Raw genomic sequence first — 14,328 nt, forward strand, 5'->3', positions numbered from 1 at the left:
CCGTGGGAACAGCCTCAGCGCAGGCGGCCTGCGGGCCCCCAGCTCCCCTGCCTCCCCACATAGGAGTCCGTCCTGTGGCGCGTCTCTGTGGCGGGGCGGTGTCTGGGGGTCCCTGCCCACCTCCTGTGCAGGCTCTCTGTCTCTGATACTTCCCTCCCCTCCCCTGTCTCTGTCCCTTGATGTACCTCACTCTCTGCTTTCCCCCCTGGGGTCTTTCTCCAGGCCTCTCTGCCCCTCAGCCCTTTCTCTCTGTGTGTCCTGACCTAAGTCTCTCTTCCGCTCTCTGTTTTTTTTCCCCTCTCCACTCCCTACCCCTCATCCTTATGTAGCTGCTTTGTGAGAATTTGAGCCGGTGCCTCACTGAGACCCCCTGGGAACTGACCTGAGTTCAGGGAAGGTTCAGGAATGCTCTCAGGGGCCTTCCCTGGTGGTCCAGTGGCTAAGACTCCAGGCCTCCTAGGTAGGGGGGCCGGCTTCCATCCCTGGTCAGAGAGCTGGATGCTGCATGCCACGGACAGAAGACCCTCAGGCCGGAGCTAAAAGGAAGAAAAAGATCCCGCCTTCTGCAACTAAGGCCTGATGCAGCCAGATAAATAAGCAAATGAATATTAAAAAACAAAGGACAAGCGCTCTCAGGCAGATGTCCTCCCCTGCTCAGAGACGCCGAGCAACACGCCAGCACGTTGAGTCAGCAGACAAAGGCGCCCGCCCTCCAGCCTGGGTCCGACCGGCGTGTCTGTGGATGCTTTGTGTTTCAGGGTGAGCTCCCTAATGGCATGTTATTAGAGTCCCAGGTGCAGAAAGGACCTGTTTATCTTCTTCCTTCCCCTAATGCCCTGTCTGCTGGCATTTCATTGTGAGGAGTAACTCCGTGAGCCCATGAATGGTGCCGGGCGGGGGGGAGGTGGGCGCTCCTTGCCGGCCCGTGGCGTCGTGGAGCAGAGATGAAGACCCGGATCATCTCCCAGGGATCTCTGCCTCCCCAGTGGCTGTCCAGTCACTGATGAGAAGTGGACAAAGCCCACTGCTCGGACAACAAGGTTTCAGGCGAGACCAGGAGCAAGGGGACCCTCCCCACCGTACCCCGCTTTCTCGAGAGTGCTGCTGTGTTCTGAAACTGTTTCCAAGACCGGCTCATCTCAGTGACATTCCTGAAAGCCCCCGGGGAGGCCAGACCACTGTTTACCCCAAACGCTGGCAGCCGGGGCAGGACAGGGCGGGTGCCCTCCTTACTGGAAGCCAGAGAGAGAGACCTTTTCCGGCTGCACAGCACGTGCTGTTTTTTCCCCTAAGAAGTGGGGCGGGGAGGGCGAACCTGGGAACAGTCACCCACCACGCACCCTTGGCTGTTTTTCTCACCTCTCCAGACAATACAACAATGAGAGGGAACTTGGCAACTTTCGAAGAGGAAATTAGGCAGAATTTGCCTGGAACGAGGCCCTTGCATGATTCGAAAGATTTATCGCCAGGAGAGGCCGGCGCCCGCCAGAGCCTGCCTCCAGGGCCTCTTTCCCAGGCTGGGCCCCGGCTCCTCGGACAGACCCTCAGGATGCAGAGATGCGCCCTGGGTGCCCGGCGGTGGGGCTGGGGGCCTCCATGCTGCCTTCCCCCGGATGGCGCCTTGAGTTGCCCTCCCTGGGATTCCGGATGTCCCCCCGCAGCCTCTGTCCTTCCTTGAAACTCAGCCAGCCGGAGGAAGGAGCAGGAGGGCCTGCTCTTGCTGTGGCCTCCCTGTCTCTAGCATCGAGACGGGGGTCGCGACTGCCAGGGTGTCACACAGGTCGCTTTCCCTCTCCTGGCGCAAACTTGTGGCCCACCCTTTTGTTTGCAGGGTGGGGGCCTTGCCCTGACCAGAGCCTCTACCTTCACCAGCACGGCGCCTTCGGGTTCCCCAGCCTGGTTCCCAGGGGCCCAGTGGTACAGAGAGCAGGTGGTAGGGTCACCCTGCCGCCACGCCCCATCCTGAGACCACAGCACCGGCAGGTGACCCCCACGGGCCCTCCAAGGGGGCTGCTGGGCCCCGTGGCAGACTCTCCCTCAGCCTGCCCTGCCCCAGTCAGGTGTCACAGGCTTTGGGTCCTCAGGGGCCTTGAACCCGGGGCTTCTGGAGACTCAGCTACTGCAGAGGTTCCTGCGTCCCACGCAGGGAGTCCCCCAGCCTACTGCCCCACTCGGAGCAGGAGCACAGGCTCACATTGCCCCCAGGTGCTCGTGTGGAGCCGCTCGGGGTTTCAGGTGTGTCCCCGAGCTTGCCCGCGGAAGCCCGATTCCCAGCTCCACGGGCCACTGAGCTGGTTCATTTGCTGCAGCTCAGAGACTTTCCCAAACTGGCCTGAGCGAGCAGCTGGGGTTTCATCTGTGGTTTGCCGGGGATCAGGGGAGCTCATTTGTAAGTGCTGAGTCTCCTTGAATGAAAGTGACCCCAGGATGCACACGCGGGGTGCATTTGTGCATGTGTGTGCCTGTGGCTCAGGGAGAGAAGGCAGGCATTCCTGCCTGGAGAGATGCGCTGGCCTTTGTCAGAGTTCTTGCCCATCAGAGTCGGCCGCTCGGAACAGTGGGCTGGGGCTCAGTCAGGGGACCAGCGCTACGTTTCTGCCTTGGGTGTGGCCAGTGGCAGACTGAGATGCTGTCACACTGTGGTTTCACCGTGAGTCAGACCGCTGGGTCCAGGCCCTGGCCCCCCACCGCTGCTGCCTGTGAGCCCCTGGGGGATGAGTTCAACCTCCTGAGCCTCAGTTTCCTCGTGTGCACCACGGCCCGCAGTGCCTGCTCCCCGGGGTTGACTTAAGGACGAGATGAGCTCGTCCGGCCGCTAGCCGGATGAGGTGCTAGCGTCCAGCACCTGGCAGACCCGCCGTGAATACTGCCCTTGTCATCAGCAGACGTGCTGGAATCGGGGGTGAGAGCTGTCTGGCCCCGAGTGGCCCGGAGGCTCGCAGCTGGCGTGGTGTCAGTCACGGAAGGCCGAGCTCCCCGAACGGGGATGTGTAACATCCACTAGTTCTGCCTGAGGCCAAGACTGCCTGGTCTTTACTGTGGCTGTCTGCAGTTGGCAGGGGGTGCAGTGGTTAAACCCACAGGCTTGGAAGACAGGCTGCGGGCTTAAATGCGGTCAGTTGACGGTGATCGTTCAGGGTCTCAGTTTTTCCCTTTGTGAGACAGAGCGTTGCCCACCTCGGAGGACAGATTACATGGATGGCAAATGCCTGGCGCCCGGAGCACCCAGGCGGCTCATCCCCATCACCCCCTCACCCCATGCCTCTTCCCCACTCATCCCGGCCCCTTCTCTGGTCCTGAGGAAGCTGACATAATGTGTGCTGTTGAAGCTCTTGCAGCCACCATCATCTGCCCAACAGAATAAGCGGTAGGCGAGGGCAGTGTCTTACTTCAGACAAGTCCACCAGGTGACCGCTTCCGGGTTGGTTTTACACACGAGGGGTACAGCCTGGTGCAGGACCTCATGCTGGCCTGTAAAATGCTCTGAGATGCTGCCGGCCAGTGACTGACCCCCACTGTCCTCTTCTCGTTGCAGGCCGCCAACAGCTACCTGCGAGACCAGTGGTTCCATTCTCTGCAGTGGAAGGTGAGTCCTGGCTCGTTGCTCATTCGAGGTGCCACTCTGTCACCCGGAGGCTGGAGAGCAGGAGTCTCCCACCTCCTGGGTGCTTTGCCCTGTTGTCCGAAAGCCCCTACCTCCCTCTGGGATGGTTGATACTTTGCCCCCTTGCAGTGCCAAAGCTGTGTCTCTGCCCAGTTGGCCCCTGACTTTGCCTGGGAACCTCGCGGCATGCCAGCTTCCAGAAGGATCGTAGACCCGCTTGCTCTCAGAACAGGAGCTCACCTGAGCAGCATCGGGGGGCAGGACTTGAGGGAGTCCAAGTGATGAGTTGAAAGTAACTTCTGAAGTTAGCAGCAGAGGACAGTTTATCAGAGATGTAGAAGTCCAGCTGTATTTCCGCAGGCTTCCCTTCCTTTCCACTCTCTGGTTCTTTGGTCTGATTTTCGGGTTCTAGCTCTGCATGGGATGGTCCCCAACCTTTATAGTAAGCTGGAGTGCAGTGGGGCTGAGCGGCTGGCCCTGGGCGGGGTTTGAGGCCGTGTGTCGTGTGGGGAGGACCAGGGGACACTTAGCATTCTTGTCACGCCTTTGGAGGGGCTCTCGTCGCAATTGGGCAGAGGACAGAAACCCAGCCCTGGAAACTGACATTCCAGGTCCTCTAGACGGCCCCCCACCCCACCCCCCACCCCCCGACAGTGGCAGGGCCTCTCGCTTGTGCCTGGGTGGCTGTCTCCGAGGCTGAGCCTGAGTCTCCAAGCTGGGGCTGTACAGGGAAGAGACTGGCGTTTACCGAGCGCCTGCTGCCTTGTGCCTCTTTGACCCTTGTCAGGCTGCTCGTTATCATTGCTCCCATTTTCTCCGTGGGGAAGGCAAGGCCAGACCTGAGCCCAGCTCCCGCAGCTGGTACAAGCCCGGAGCTGGGTTCAGACCCAAGCCTCACCCATTCCTGGGGCTTCCTGAACGCAGGCGGAAGGCCCTGGGAGGCAGCCGTTTGTGGCACGGCAGGTGCTGCTGAGACCTTGATGTCTGCAGGGACATCCTCTCTGAGGCCTGATCCTGCAGCCAGGTGTCCCGGGACAGGCGGGGCCTACATCAGGACCTGCCGGCGGGCCCTGGGAGGTGAACGCCAGACCAGTCGCGGGAGAGAGGAATACAGGCAGTGTGATGTCCCTGCGAGGAGAGGCTGCCCTGTTGCCGTGGACAGCAGCAGCTGCCTGCTCAGAGCTTCCCTCTTCTGTTCTTCCTCTCGTGCGTGTTTTCCTCGTGAGTCCTCAGTGAGTGAGCACCTTGCTTTCTCTTAGCTCAGGATGGAGACTTACTGCCCGCCCAGCATGTTGGGGAAATGTCTCTCTGAACAGGTGGCCAAGGTCAGTGTCAAGGAAGAGGTGGTCTTGAATGGATTCCCCTCTGCTTGTCGCCTTGCCCTGGTCCACTTGTCTCCAGCGCTTTCCGGAATCTCTGGGAACTCCTGAAAGGCAGCGCTTGTGACGTGTGTGAATTCTACGCAGCCACAAGCGATGACTAAGATGGTAGGTGTGGAAAGTGGCGCTTCGGGAGACTTTGACAGCCAGAGGTTGATTTAAAGGTGACAAGCTCGAAATGCATGAATTCAGGCACGTGTGGGGTTCAGACAGTTGGTTGAGCAGATACCGAAATGGGGAGCCCTGGGCTTCTAGCAGTTCTCATCAAGACCTGGATGTCTGTTCCATTTTGGCGGTGGTTGGTTTGTTAATGGTTGTTAAATCAGTTAAATTTTATTTATTATTTTCCTATAGCGTTGTTTTATTTATTTGTTTGCTGGCTCCTTGTTGGTTATCCCTCTTCAATACAGCAGTATGTACGTGTTCATCCCAAAAAACAAAAGCAAGCATACTGAGGTCAGGGTGTCAAGGAATCAACAGATGCCCAGTAGTGAGTGGTCCTTTTGCCCAGTGATGGATGGCGACCTGTGTTCTCACTGTTTAAGCACTTCTTGTCATAGGCTTAGGAGTGTGTAGGGTTTCCCTGGTGGCTCAGATGGTAAAGAATCCGCCTGCAATTCAGGAGACCTGGGTTTGATCCCCAGGTTGGGAAGATCCCCTGGAGGAGGGCATGGCAGCGCACTCCCGCATTCTTGCCTAGAGAGTCCCGTGGGCAGAGGAGCCTGGTGGGCTGCAGTCCCTGGAGCGCAGCACAGATGCGGTGCTGGTGATCGCCCCCTTTGACCCCCCGCCCCGGGTAATTTAGGTGTGCTGCCGCCAGGGGGCAGTGACGTCTCAGTGGCTGCAGCCTGATGTCGCTCCCGGGGACTCTGCGCTCAGTGCTCAGTGTTGAAGAGACTGAAGGGAGGCATTCTCCCCTTCCTTATAAAATGGCAAAGAAACATCAGGTGTTGAGGGACTGCTGGCTGGTGAAATGAGCCAAGAGACCCGGGGTCTGAATCCCGGCTCTGTAGCTGATCCGTCTTGTGGTTTGCATAGATTCAGCAAAGGTTCATCCCGTAAGATGCAGCTGCTGAGTATCTGCGGCGCATGGGGCATGTCTTGGCGCTTCCTGCTCCTTGTCATTCAGCACACGTGAGGGCTCAGAGAGGTCCAGCGACTTGCGCGTGGTCGCACAGCAGGCTCCAGCGTGGATCCGGGGCCCAAGCCACCTGCGCCCGATCCTGCGCTTTGGCTGCTCAGCCCCGCTCAGGTTGTGTCCTGGTTCTCTTGCCTGATACCGCCGCTCTCTCCTCCGTATTTGCCACCGGCCGTTGGGGATTTTTCTTTCCTTTGCTTTTCTCTGCCTTTAACTTGAAATCAATAGAACATCAAAATTAAGGACATTCGAAATCCCACAGCCTCAGCTTGAGCTTTTAATTCTCTAAACGCTGTATTTATTGTTTCCCCTTACACCCCATGCATGTGCGTGCTGTGGCTGCAGGGCGACATAGGGAAGTTCTTCTGCTTGTGAAGAGTGCTGCCTCTTACCTGCTGTGTCCCGTAGCTTTATGGAGTCTTTACGCAGCAGTACTGGGGCCCTCCCAGGGCACTCTCCACAGGTGTGGCACTGCCTCCAAGGGGGCTGGAATCAGTGTTTGGGGCTTAAAAATGCCTAGTTATTCCAGCGGTGCGTAGAGAATATAGTTTAGTCTACTCAAGAGAATCTTGTTTTCTAGAATTTAACCTCAATGGGATCAGGACGGACTGGGATGGAAGTGTCTTAAAAGGCTCCTTAGGGGAACCGTAATGAAAAAAAGGGGAAAAAAAGCTTGAGAACCACGTCTCGAGAATTGACCTCCAGGTGCGCTGTGGAACAGGCAGAGTCCGAGAACAACACCCGTGTGACGTCCTTGCCTCTCTCCATCCTGGGGGTCCCGCTGCTCTTCTGGCCTCAGCGCTGCTCTCCAGCGCACCCCGACCGTCCCAGCCTACGGGGAGCGTTTCCTCCGAGGGGCACTGGGCTTTGAGCGTCATCTCAGCTTACCAAATGGTCCGCTGTTGTTGATGTTTGCAAGTGAGGGACTCTGAGCCACTTGTCCAAGATTCCAAAGCCCCCAGAAGGAGACGGGCCGACCCTCAACGTCCCCGGCTCTGGGCCTCTTTCCCTGCCCCCTCCAGGCTGCAGGCAGCTCTGCTGTTCCTCCTGGCCTCCCGCTCTGGGGCGGGCGGGTCAGGGAGGTGCGGGGTGTGTGGGGGAGGCACCGGGGCCCGGAGGAGGAGGACAGGAGCCAACAGGAGCGGGCTGGGGTGGCAGCCAGCCCCCCAGGGTGCTCCGGAGCAGAGCAGTGAGTGTCACTGAGGCTCCCTGGAGAGGCCGGCCCTACCCTGCTGGGTTTGGGGGGTTTGGCCCCTGAGGCCTATCCCTGGGGGTGTGGAAGCATAAACAGTCGTCCTGGGTTAATGAGGCCTCGTTTCTGTCTCAGATGCACTTGGAAGCCCTGTCCTGTGGACACGGGCCTGTCCCTGCACGTCAGGCTCTGAGGGGCCAGGCCTGTCCTGCTCACAAGGCCAGGAGGGACCAGGCCGGGTCTATGGGATAGAGCCAGGGTGTGCTTCAGGTGGGCGGGTCTGGGGTGTGTTTGCAAAGCTGGGAGGAGACTGGCTGGTCCCTGGGTTCGAGGCGAGAGGCCCACTGCTCGAGCTGTGTGGGACAGACCCGTCCAGGTGCGCCAGGGCCTGGACCACAGGCCCTGAGGACCGGGCTGGGGGGAGACGCGCTCTAAGCTGCCCTGAAGGAGCCCTGAGAAGCATGATACGCCTGCATCGTGCAGCTGGCACTTCTGGTGCCTCCAGCTCCGAAAAACAACTTTTCCGTTCCTGAGGTGGGGTTCCTGGGCCACTGCCTAGAAGTCTTGAAAACCAAGGTGATTTCCTCCCCCCCCCCCCCCGCCCCCCGGGGAAGCTGGGGAAATCCCAGTCCAGGTCCCCATCCTCCCCGGCCGGCTGCCCACCGCCTGCATCCCTGAGCAAAATTTCCCCAGCCCCTGAGGCGGCCACCGCTGCTCAGTTACCCCTGTCCAGGGCCTGCCCCTCTGCTGGACAGAGTAGGTGGGTCGAGAAGAAGGTGGGGTCTGTGCCTGTGTGTGCATGTGTGCTGCAGGGAGACTGTGTTTTGAGTACATTGGGTGCCGGGGGTGTTTACTGGGGCCTCAGTTTTCTCATCTGTGAAATGGGAAGATCACTAAGTGGCACCTCGCTCACGGGCCCATGTGAAGACGGGCTGCCCTGCCAGAGCTGTGAGAGCGCCACCACACACGCCCTGGTCAGAGCAACCAGTGTGTACTCACTAGCCCTCACAGGGCCCCCCATGGAGTGTCTGTAAGATCGGGGTGGGGGGCGGCAATCTGTCCTCGGAGGGCACTGCCTGGCTGGGAGTGCCCCTGTCAGTAACGCCTGCTAGAGTGGTTCTGCATGGTCCCAGCTCCCCGGTCTCATGGATGAAGGGATGCAGGGGATGAAGCCCATTGCCAAGGACAGCTGCTCTTCATGGTATCACGATCCAGCTTCCACACCAGGCCCCGGGCTGAGCCCCTGTGAGGGCCCCCAGTGGTTAGGTGAGGAACTGGGGTTGCTGGATGTGGGGCTGAGAGCCTGGGTTCCCGCTCCCACTGGGCACCCTCTTGGAAAAGCTGGCCCTTCACCCCTGTTCCCATGCAAGGAGAGAGGCCCGGCAGGTGGCAGGGTCCCCAGGAGCCAGGTCAGAGGGACAGAAGGCCCCGAGCTCATGCTCTCCCTGCCGGGAACCTGGGAGGAAGGGTAGGACCCTCACCCCCAACTCTGACCTTCCTCCCAGGTAGTGGGGAGCCACTTCTAGTCCCAGCCTGGCCCTTAGATGCCATGCTGTGCTCACTGCAGACCCCGGAGCGTGCATTCTCGACACGCATGCCAAGGCCAAGTCCAGCCCCGCCACCCTGCCCAGGGTGCTCCTCCTGTGCCCAGCCAGTGCTAGCACCTTGCTCGGCACCCTGGGGGATCCCCGCAGCCCCAAGAAGGGGCCTCAGCCTCCCGTTTCCCCGTCTCCCAGATGCAGAGACCGAGGCCGAGAGGCTAACACGCTGGCTCAAGGGCCCGCAGCTCTTGATGGCAGAGCTGGGGCTCAAACACAGGTGTGGCTCCAGCACCTGGGCGTGTAGCCACTGGGAGCGGGGCTCGCACTGCACACGCGTGTGCACACAGATGCGCACACGCACCGGCAGCTCCCCCCTCAAACCTGCGGGCTTTGCTCCGCAGCGTCCCCGTTGCCTGTCTGCCCTCACGCCTCGTGTGCCAGGGGCGTTTCATGAGAGCTTTACATTTTTCTCTGAGCCTCACAGCCGTCACCAAGAGGATTACGTGAATTAACCTCTGATGGCAATCCCCTGCTTCTCACGGAAGACCTGATTTTCTGGGACATGGCAGACCCCCTGGGCCTGGCCCCGGAAGGTCATGCTCAGGACCAGCTGCTTACACGCTCGCCTGCACCTGGCTCCTGGCTCTGGGCCCTGCGCCACAGGCTCCTGGGTGTGTCTGGGCTCGACGTGTCTGGAGGGGAGGTGGCGACCCGTGCTCCCCTCCTGCTGTTTCCACGCAGCCTACCCCCCTGCCCCGCCACCTGCTCCCCCCTTTAGTCATGGTGAAGGCACCCTTATGGCCACAGTGAGACCAGTGGCCCCCCTGCTCCCTGGTCTCACCCCCCGATGCCCTTCCAGGCTCTGTCTCCCTTTGCACAGCCTCCTGAAAGCCGTGGCCAGGTCCTTAGGCGTGTCAGCGTGTCCGTCACACCTGTGAGGAGGTCATGCACAGCTGACCACAGGGCCTGCTGTTGGGCACTTGGTCAGTGCCCATTCTCCTCAATTACAGACAGTGAAGTCATGACTTTCCATCGTAGCCAGGCTTTCACTTCTTTAGAACTCCTCTCTCAGGACAGATTTCCAGAGCAGTGGGTGCTAGACAGGCAGTAGAGGTGTATTTTTGTGTGTGACTCTTTCCACATATTGCTAATTCACCCTCAAGGGAAACATTTCTAGCCCTGGACTGCCCAGGTTCCAACCCTGGCTCCACCTCCCCCGTGGGCCGTGGGACCCCTGGACTGGCTCCTTTCCGCCATGGACCTCTTGTTTTCCTCCTGAACTCAGTGGGGGTCACATTAAGACCAAGCCTCTTAGGTTGCTATGAGAGTCACACGGGTTAACAGCAGCAGAGAACTTAGAAATGGCACCCACCGTGTGAATAGGCGCACGGTCAGGGTAGTTACTCTTTTCTAGTGACCGAGGTCTCGTTCCCTTCGTGTAGATAGTTTCCAGAAGACGGGCTCTGGAAGAAAGAAGGCTCGTGGAAACCGCGCGCGTGCCACCCCCCCAGGGAGCCCCAGGCAGGCGGCACTAAGCAGTCACTGCACCCCCCCGGGCAGACCCCTCTCCACGCAGCCCCTGGGGGTCACCCTGAGTTAACAGACGGAGCGAAAGCTCCCCCCGACCCCTGCCTCAGTGACCTCCCGGGCCTGTGGCGGCGGTGCGACTGGGAATCCACGTCCAGTCCCGTCGGCTCCAGCCCGTGCCTCTTTGAGGTGTGTTCTCAGGAGCCTTTGCCGAGCTGCCCAGCGGGGTCGTGAGTGCCGGCCGTCCTGCCCCTTGAGTGGGAAGGTGAGGCCAGGGTGGGGAGCAGGTTGGGAATGGCTGGGAGTGGCCTCTTTGGTCCTTTCACAGGCCCAGCCACAGGTCGGCTTCCTCCAGATCCAAGAGGCAAGAATTCCGTCCAGATTAGTTTCTGGCACTTGGTCAAAGAGGGCTTTGTGACTTCCTAAGAGGGATCAGAGGGATTCCACAGAGAACCGTGAAAGGGGGGCTCCCCCGCCGTGAGGCAGGGGGCCCATCACCGTCCAAGACTGCAGGGGATGCCCAGCAGGAGGTGCCCCAGTGGCAGAGCCGACCCCGGGGAGCAGAGGCCCTTCCCGAGGCGAGTCCAGCCAGGCCGCCTCTGCACCTGCGCTCATCACAACCCACGGGAGGCCACGGTCTCCAGCGACTCGCAGCCGCAGCTCCTGGCCCCTGGTGGGCCATCAGGGGCCCTGAAAGTAATAACGTGGGAAGCTTCAGGGATTGAAGCTAACAAGTGGCGGAGGGCAGGGTGCCCTGGGGAGGAGAGCTCATGCTCTTGTGGGCTTTCCTCACGGTAACCGCAGAGAACAGTTACTAGGTGCCTGCTAGTGCCTGGGGCCGTGCTGGGGGCTCCAGTGGACGCTCTCTGCCAGTCTTCTCAAAGGCAGGTTCATTTGGAAGGGGGAGCGGAGAGGGCCGGGGAGCTCGTCCACAGCCAGAACTAGGCGGAGCTGAGATTTGAACCCTGGGTGTTTGGTGGGTCTCCAACCCGCTTCGTTTGGCAGAAGGGGGCACCACCTTGGGCATGGAGAGGGTGGGTGGCCTAGTCCCCTGTCTGAGCCCACGGAGGCACAGAAGCCCCAGTGAGCATCAGGCCCTTCCTCAACCAGAGGTCTCTTTGGAATCAGCGTAGAGCGATTTGGTCTGTGTTTTCATTGAAGGGATGGCATACATGTAGAAAAGTACACAGACCAAGCGATACTACTGGCTAAAAATGCCGCAGGTGCTTATAGAATTGATCTTGTAACTGCCCAGATTGATACAAAGAATGTGACCGCCTCCCTGGATCCCCCCCTCCCCACAGAGTTCCCCCGGCCCCTGTGCACCCCACCGCCCACCAAGGGACCCACTCTCCTCCCTTCCCGCAGCATGGATTTGTCTGGCACAGACCTGAACTTCAGGTAAATGGAGTCACACAGCCTAAACTCCTGCATGCCTGGCTTCTTCGACTCAAAGTTACGTTTTTAAGATTTATCTGTGCAACGTGTAATATCCTGTGTAGTAGTGATCTGCTTCACTCGATAGTGTTCCGTTAAGTGAAGAGACTGTTAGTTTGTTCATTCCGTTACAGACAGAGATTTCCAGGTTGGGGCTATTACGAACAGAACTGTTATAAACACGTCTCTGAGTGAACATACATTTACGTCCTTTTGAGGTCAGGCCGTTGGGTAGGCAGAGGGTCCCTTTTGGTGGACGCTTCCCCAGCAGTTATCCAAAGTGATCCAAACCAGTTTATACACCTGACAATGGAATGCAGGAGTGCTGAGGTGGGACATTTAAAATTGCATTTATTAAGGTTTCCTCTGAATAGTAAAAAGGACAGAGAAAATGGGGGGGGGGGGAAATGTGCCACTATCCATAGACCTCTGTAAACACTTTTAAGTTAAAAAAAAATGGAGCTGTAACTTAGACATAACAAATTGCGCAAATCTGTGGGTCGCGTGGGTTCTGACTGCTGTCCTCACTTGAGTCTCAGACGCCTGGGTTCCCATCAGCCCGGACAGCTCCCTCCTGCCATCTTCCCTTTCAACCTGTCGCTCCCCAGGTACCTGCTGATGGCAGCTGAGACCAGTGACAGCTAAACATGTACTCAGTCCTTGGGGACATTCTGAAAGGTTCGAAATGCACAATCTCTCCTCCCTCAAGTTCCTTTTCCCAGAGGCAGTCCTGTTAGCTTCGTGGAGCCCTTCAGAAGGTTGTCATCAAAGTTCCTTTTAAAGCCCCACACGGATTTCATTACCCACGCTGGGCGTTCCTTGCTCCCTCAGCGTTCTGTCACGTCCCGTGGTTGATCTCACACACAAGCTTGTACAGCGCGCTCGGCTCTACCTACCTCGTTGCTTTTTACGGTTTTGTAGTAGCTCGTTCAGACAAGGGTCAAGCCCGGCAGGACCTAAATCTTTGAGTGAAACCCCATTGTTCAGATGGGAAGTTGAGTGTCTGAGAGAAAGGACAGGCAATGCTGGTGCCCATCGTCCGTGGACCAGAGACAGCGAGGGGTACCTCGTATAGCCTCACCCCTGTGGAGCCCTCTGACCGTCACACTCAAAAGATCAAGAGTGCAGAGCCCTGGGGGGCCCAGAAGAAGCACCTGCTTGAGCCCCAGGGCAGGAAGCAGGGGATTGGCGTTTGCACCACATCCCTGGGACCCCAAGCCTGTCCCCGCCCCGCACTGCCCCAGCTCTGGGCTCGGGGACATCAGACACCCCACAACGCCCACACGACAGCCTTCCCCTGGCTTCAGAAGGGGCGAGTGACAGCCGGCTCGCCACACAGCCAGGAAAGAAGCGCATTTGTGGGTTGCTTCTCTCTCCCAGACGAGGAGGGGGCCCAGGGGCTCAGCTTGTCATCCCACGCACGCTTTGACGGGGCTGATGACTCACCCCACCACACAAGGAAGCCTTCCACGTAAACGCTTTGCGGGTGAATTTGTTTTCTGCCGTTTAAGGCAGAATTTTTTTCTCTCCCTTTCTCTTTCTTCAAATAAGTCTGTAAAACGTAAATGGGAGGCTGTCTCTTGTCCAGGAAGACCTTCTGTTCTGCTGGAGTCTGTCTGGGGGGGGGGGTGGGCAGCGATCCCCCAAGTTGGGGAGGCTGGCAGCTCTCGGCAAGAGGGTGGGGCTGCCATTCTGGGTTTGCCTCCGAGGCTCCTGCCTGCTTGTTTGCTCAGAGACGAAGCCAAACAGAGCCTCCAAAAAGAGCAGGCCCCGCAGAGGGACTAGGTCCTTACCTCACGGGGGGACCAGAAAACACCCCGGGGGCAGCCTGCTCTCTGGGTGGAATGGGGTTTGGGAGGGAGGCTGATTGATCCTGAGACAAAGGCAGAGGCTCCACGTTTGCACCCTGCTGCCCTCTTAGACCCCAAGGGTAGTTTTGCAGAAAACTCCGGAATGGACAGAGAGCCCCTGTCCAGGGTCCTAAAGCCACTCAGATGGAGCCTGCCGACATTGGCGGCTGGAGGCCACAGTGGTTTGTGTCCAGCTAGGGGCTGGAGAGGTGGCAGGGACCAGGCGGGTGCATGGATAGCAGCCTTTGGCAGAAGGGATGCCATTCTGAGGTCATCCTTTGGCTGACCTCTGGGCTGGAAAAGATGTCTAGGAGCCCGTGGAACCTGAAAAGCACACCCAGGAGGTCCGGGACCAACTTGATACTGAGTGGAGGTGGTGGCCTGCAGCAGACCCTTGGCGACTGTCGGCTCTCAGAGCCTCTGTCAGTGTCTGCGATGAACTTTCTGTCTAGAGCAGTCTTTATTTCCTTCTAGGCCTCTCCACCACAGTGGATCCACCATGGCTCACTGGTTCTCAAAGTGGGACTCTCAGACCAGCAGCCTCTATGTGATCGGGAAACTTACTAGCAGTGCACACCCCTGTCTCATGAACTGGAAGGTGGGGGAGGAGAATGTAGCAAGGTGTGTTTTCCAGGTGATTTTGGTACACACCGCAGTTGG

At 58.8% G+C, this 14,328-nt stretch overlaps 1 protein-coding gene across 4 annotated transcripts in view; it reads left to right on the plus strand.

The window, feature by feature from the left end:
- Positions 1-14,328, plus strand: part of CMIP (c-Maf inducing protein) — a 204,724-nt gene that overhangs the window by 133,337 nt on the left and 57,059 nt on the right. For all 4 annotated transcript variants that reach the window (XM_027977658.2, XM_060397871.1, XM_042231486.2 and 1 more), the window contains one exon: positions 3,536-3,586. In XM_027977658.2, the coding sequence (XP_027833459.1) occupies positions 3,536-3,586 (51 nt within the window). The remainder of the gene's footprint in view (positions 1-3,535; positions 3,587-14,328) is intronic.

This window comes from Ovis aries, chromosome 14 (assembly GCF_016772045.2).
Source record: "Ovis aries strain OAR_USU_Benz2616 breed Rambouillet chromosome 14, ARS-UI_Ramb_v3.0, whole genome shotgun sequence".
In the NCBI taxonomy this organism is placed as follows: Eukaryota; Metazoa; Chordata; class Mammalia; order Artiodactyla; family Bovidae; genus Ovis; species Ovis aries.